Genomic DNA, 6315 nt, shown 5'->3' on the forward strand with positions numbered 1-6315 from the left:
AACGTTAGGGCTCTATGAAATGAGTTTTAATCTCACTGATTATTTGATATGGCAAGGTTGGACTTAATACTGGAATTATGAAAACCTTTGAGCCTCATAGCTGCTAAATCGTTGGTCTATTAAAGTATACATATGTAGAATGACTTTAAAAAATGAGTTTTTAAAAAGTGGTGATTTGATGAATTTGTATGATTGTCAATAGGTCAGTTGGTGGGTGACAGGCTTAAAAGTCACAGGAGTGACTAAAAGGATGTGCACGTATAAGCCAGGTCACAGGGGTAAGTGATACGGCTAGTGCGTATGTAGTTGTAGACGTAGTTGTAGATGAATGCTCCCTCCTTCTTTCCCCTGTCTGTCTAGTTCTTTTTCCCTTCCTTCTTTTATCTAGTAGCATAACTCTCAACCTCTGATCAATTGCGACCGAAGCCGCTGTCTAGCCTTTGTGTGAAAAGATGAGCCGAGTGTGTAAGCCTCTTCCTGCCAGTACATAGCCTCTCCTTACTAAAGACTCCTACATGGCCTCCCAGCGGTCACCGATGGTAACTGGTCATCTTGCGATTTCCAGGCTAGCATGTAGGGGATCTCGGAGCAGCTAAGGGCCCCAGAGGTGCAGTACGTATGGCCCACCGGCGAGTGACACGCCCTGGTACTCACCATCCTTAGCCACTGATTGAAACATGACAGTGCGAGTGGAGGAAACCTTCTAGATTCAACAGTCTTCATTCTGTTATGGTTCAACAGTCATCGTGTTTCCATGGGAGAGGCGATCCACCCTTTAACTAGTGGACCTCGGCTGCTACCCACCTGCCCAATAAGCAGGAAACTGTCTCGGCTCCATTTATGGACCGGGGAAGCTGCGAATGGCCCAGCAAGCCTGCAGCTGATATACTACCGCTCAAAGTAAACAAAGGAAATGTAAACGGACGGATTCAAATGGAAAACGACACGGAACGGTTAAAAGACAACGAACTAGCCCAACGACTAGGACTGCAACATGGAATGTCAGTGGAATTGGACAGAAGGAACCAGAGATTGTTGAAACAATGCAGAGGTATAGCATCTCAATCATGGGAATATCTGATACAAGGCTTAAAGGAAAAGGCATGAAGGAATCTCACAACGCCTATGTACTCATCTGGTCTGGAGTGGACAAGAACAAAAGAGCTGTCCACGGAGTGGGTTTCTACCTACACCCAGAATTAGCTAAGAATATTATGGAAGTTGACTACATATCGGAAAGAATAATCAAACTCAGAATACAACAAGAGAAAGAGGTTACAACATACATCCAAGTGTATGCCCCATGCAATGATTCCTACTCAGATGAAGACAAGGATACATTCTTTGAAGAGTTATCTGATGTTATAAACAGTACAAAGAACCAGGATATGCTGGTGGTAATGGGAGACATGAATGGACATGACAACGATCGCCGTGGGAAGATTACCTAGGACCCCACAGTGCACCAAACTCAAGTCGGAACTACAATGAACAACTCATCTTGAAACTTTGTGCCCAACATGATCTCTTTCTCACAAACCCTTCTTCCAACATAGGAGTAGCCAAATATTCATATGGTACAAGTGGAATGACCTCACCAAAGCTTCTCAGCTTGACTTCATCCTCATTAAAAAAGACAGATCGATGCAAAGTGAATGACTCTAAAGCAATGCCAAACATCCACATAGATACTGATCACAGACCAGTCATGCCAGGAGAAGACCACGGCCAAATAAAAGGCAGCAACCTGAGACAATAAACCTAAGAAAATTAGCAGAAGAACCTGTGAAGGCTGCCATCGAACAACAGATGGATCAGCTATTCCAAAAACTACCAGATCAGGAAGGAAATACAGAAGAAGAGTGGACATGGTTCAAAGATGCTCTAACAGACACCCTTAAAGCAAATTGTGGGACTAAGAAAAGAAAAACGGGACAAGTGAAAGGGACATCCTGGTGGAATGACACGATCAAAGCAGCAACCAAAGAGAAGAAAAGTCTCTTCAAGAAAAGAAGACTATCAAAGAAGCCAAAGACCAGTCTTGGAAAACATATGGGGAAGATCTGGCAGAAAAATCAAATAGCTCAAGCAGAGAGTTCTTTAAAGCAGTTAAAGCCTACAAACAGCAGGACGAGCCTTTTGACCCAACCGCCATCATAAACGACAAGGATGGAAACCCCTCACAGACAGCTGCAAAATCACCAACAGATGGGGAGAATACTTCGAAGATTTGCTCAACCCAAGCGGTGATATTGACAGACAACAGCAGCAGCCCTTCCATCCTCGGTTACAAGAGGAAGTTGACCCACCCATACTCCAGGAGGAAGTCAGAAATGCTATTAAAACCAGTCCCAAAAACAAGGCAGCTGGAATTAATGACATCACAACAGAAGCCATACTTGCTTGTGGAGATACAGGAGTCAAATGGCTGACAAGAGTGTTCAACAGGGCTTGGGAGGAGCGAGATGTACCCGATGAATGGCAACGTGCAATAATTGTCCCCATCTGGAAGAAAAAAGGGAGTAAAAGAGATTGTAGCAAACATAGAGGAATCTCTCTGCTCAGCCGTACTGGGAAGATTTATGCAAAGATCTTAGAGAAACGAACAAGACCAGTTGTTGTACATCAACTGAGTGAAGCGCAGTTTGGGTTCAGGAAGAACAGAGGGTGCACTGATGCCATATTTGCTCTGAGACAGCTGTGTGAAAGGAGTATTGAGTACAACCAAGATATGTACACAATATTCATAGACCAAGAAAAGGCGTTTGATCGAGTAAACAGAGATCTACTCTGGACTGTGCTAGAAGACTACGGTGTAAAAGGGCAACTGCTGGACAGTGTGAGAGCCATCTACAGGGCCAGCCTCTGTACTGTCAGGACAAGGAAAGGACTCACCAAGTGGTTTCCTGTGAAGTCAGGTGTCCGATAAGGATGCGTCCTCTCTCCTCTCCTGTTCCTCATTTTTATGGACAGGATCACCCAAGAAGCAAATCTAGATGAAGAATCTCTCAATAAACTACTGTTTGCAGATGATCAATGTCTCATCCACCATGACAGCCTTAGCTTACAAAACCACACCAACAGACTGCACCCAACCTGCCAGAAGTATGGCATGAGCATAAACATCCCAAAGACAGAAACCATGCTGATCAGCAGACCCCAAAAGACCTTGGACATCAAGATTGACAACACAACCCTCCAGCAATCGAAGGAGTTTAAGTACCTGGGCCTATACTTTCCCACCCAGCTGTGCCAATGGATGCAAAAAGAACAATCATCAACACAATCTATACTCCGACTCTCTGCTACCAGGCACAAACATGGGCTATGAACAAAAAGACTGAACGGAAGATCACCACCTGTGAAATGAAATGCCTACGAAAAGCTGTAAACAAGACACGACGGGACAAAATCAGGAATGAAGTCATCAGAGACATGGTTGGCACCAAGCCTATGCTAGACCAGATTGAAAGCCATCGCATCAAATGGTTTGGTTATCTTATGCGCATGATCATAAATCAACCAGCCCTGCAAACTGTCCGGTACCAAGCCTGTAGGAAGACCAAGAAGAAGATGGATTGAGGGGGTCAAGAAAATCCTGACAAGGCACAACACCAACCTGACAGATGCTACCCATGCAGCCCAAGGCAGACGTCCCATCATTTCCCCGCGACTCTGAGAGGAACAAGCGGAGGACAAAAGTAAAGTAAAGTAAGTAGTCAATATGTGACGTGTCATGTCAAAAGGAAACACTTTTGGGAAGGATCGTAAATGGAGAAATAGCCCGGGTGATTTTTTCACAATTTGGGTTTGTTGCGAATTTCTGATGTTATTAATGTTAAAAATATTGTATTCAGACCGGAATATAACTGGCAACTTGTCTTTTTTAAACATTTTTCAAGGTAATTCCTACTCTCAACATTGTCAATAATATTTTTAAAGGCTGATATCTCAATTTCCAATTTTATAATACCATAACTTACAAACTCAATATCTTCGCTTAGGAATGTCCGATTTCATTGGGGAAAACAGCGTTGTGGAGCAACATATCTCTATATTTAAGATATGTAAAAACCTGAACATTGATAACCTGACGAAAAGTGTCTCCTTTTTGTAATATACAAATATTGACTGCTAAAATTATAGGCCCAAGGTGATCTCAAAACCATGACTATGCCCCGAGGCGTAGCCGAGGGCATAGTCATGGTTTTGAGATCACCGCGGGCCTATAATTTTAACCATGCCCCGAATAAAAAGCAGTCAATATTTGTTTTATATACCAAATCTTAAGATTCTTGTCATCTGTTTGGTTAAAAGCATCGATTTTGCGAAGAGAAATTAATACTTTCAATGCGAACGGCACACAGATTACACTCTGCGCTTTCTGCGTAATTATAGCGCGTGAAAACATTAACGCGTGCGTAATATCATTTACGCTGGGAAAAACGCGCAGTTTGATCGTGACGCACGTGACCGGTCCATAGTTCATTTCCATGGACCGGTCCATAGTTCATTTTGCGGGCATAGTTAATTCAATGACTGCACTTTCAACCAATCAGATGACAGGAATCTTTATATGAGGTATATAATGTTTACTATGTTATTTTGTAACATGGGCACGGTCTTATGGATGATCAACTTCATTCATTGTTGAATGAGTTTACAGACAAAAATAAAGTTTATTATACTAATTTGAAAATTCTGATCAGATTCAAATACGTGTATTTGCTTTCAGTCTTCTAGTGTATTGAATATATAAGTTCAATCTAAACCAACTATTTCAAGATCATACATGGGTTTAAAAGTAGAATATAGGCAAGCATATTACAATGAACATGGGATCACAGAAAATAAAATCTCGAGTTGATTGTCACAGTTCATGGAAATGAAATGTATTACCGGTGTATTACACACTGCAACACATTTGTGATGAGATCAAGCAAAATCAGTCGGAACTCGGAAATATTAATTTCTCAGTTTCTTACAAGATAGTAAGAGACATTTACAAAGCTGCATTTTGCAGAAAACCCCATTGAATTTGAGCAACCAGTTCCAAAGATATGAGCAATTAAAGAGTTTCCAAAACAATAGGAAAGAAAAGGAAATATTACCTTTGTTTGGCTATATCTCAAAATCAATATTTGCGAGTTCCGACTGATTTTGCTTGATCGCATCACATTTATTTGATTACACCTATGGCAAAATGTATTTTTTCTGATACTTGCTCTACATTCTGCACAATGGTGCATATAACTGTTCAACAGAAATTATAATAAGCTGCAAAACTCGCCAACTCAATGTCGTTTTACAGTTTCGATTGAAGTCAATTGGAATATTCAGTGTATTATCAAACGTGGTGCTCCGCCTTCACAGCAACTACACATTCATCAGGATAACCATGGGAGAAAGCATGTGTTGGTGAATTTGAGATTAAAATGTGCATTTAAATGTTCCACCGTGACGTTACATAAAGCGTTGATCTTATCATGCCTTTTCAAGATTACAATATCAACAAGGCATCTAAATCGCTAAAGCCATCGTATTGTGTATTTTTCATTGGGCGTAAGGAGTCGGATAGCAACATTAACTTGCACAGTATTTTTGTGGGACCTGAGTACACACCAACTTGCATTCTGAATACGAGGGGTGTCCTTGGTATCAAATATTCTTTTTTCGAAGTACAATTTATTAATCTGATGAGAAAAAGACGCCCACCATTTTAAAATGTCGACCTTTCGTATTGAAGATATAATTTTTTTTCTCAAAAAGACCTACAATTTTAGGTCTTTTGGGAAAAACACTGTATATCTTCAATACGTAATCATCAAAATGATTTTGACTATGATTTTATCTTTTTCAAGTTTTTTTTTTTCGACGCTGCCACCCCCTGGAAAATATGTAAGTTAAATGTAAAAAAAGTGACTGCATATGCAAAATTATGCATTGCTCTTTTTATATTTCAAAACGGGTTTTCACTTTTTTGCTTGACTAATAAACATATGAGATGCAGTGGTAAAGTTTACTTGAAAAGTTTATGCCTCATTCATCTCACCTAACTTCGTATGATCATCAATTAAGATCAAGGTTTATCGGTAAGAAATTTAATACCATTATCTGTCTTCGTTCTTTTAGAAGTCAGAATTGACAAACACACGTTGTTAAATGTCGTAAAAAGGGACACAAATGTAACAAAAACCCATATCATTTGTCCTTTCAGATGTTCTGTATTTTATGGTGGTTTTTTTTAAACTTCTGTTGTTGAAGAAAGCTGTAAGAATAACAGTTTTTCAAATTGCAGGAATGTCTCACAAAATG

General features: G+C 40.3%; 1 protein-coding gene across 1 annotated transcript; it reads left to right on the forward strand.

Annotated features, from left to right (window-relative positions):
- Window positions 1-1067: 1067 nt before the first annotated feature.
- Window positions 1068-1451, forward strand: LOC140172058 (craniofacial development protein 2-like). Its single transcript, XM_072195405.1, has one exon. It carries the CDS (start codon window positions 1068-1070, stop codon window positions 1449-1451), a length of 384 nt encoding a protein of 127 aa, XP_072051506.1.
- Window positions 1452-6315: the final 4864 nt, after the last annotated feature.

Source organism: Amphiura filiformis, chromosome 15 (assembly GCF_039555335.1).
Source record: "Amphiura filiformis chromosome 15, Afil_fr2py, whole genome shotgun sequence".
NCBI lineage: Eukaryota > Metazoa > Echinodermata > Ophiuroidea > Amphilepidida > Amphiuridae > Amphiura > Amphiura filiformis.

Coding starts and splice junctions, on each gene's coding strand:
- LOC140172058 (XM_072195405.1), top strand. CDS start 1,068: ATGGGAATATCTGATACAAGGCTTAAAGGAAAAGGCATGAAGGAATCT.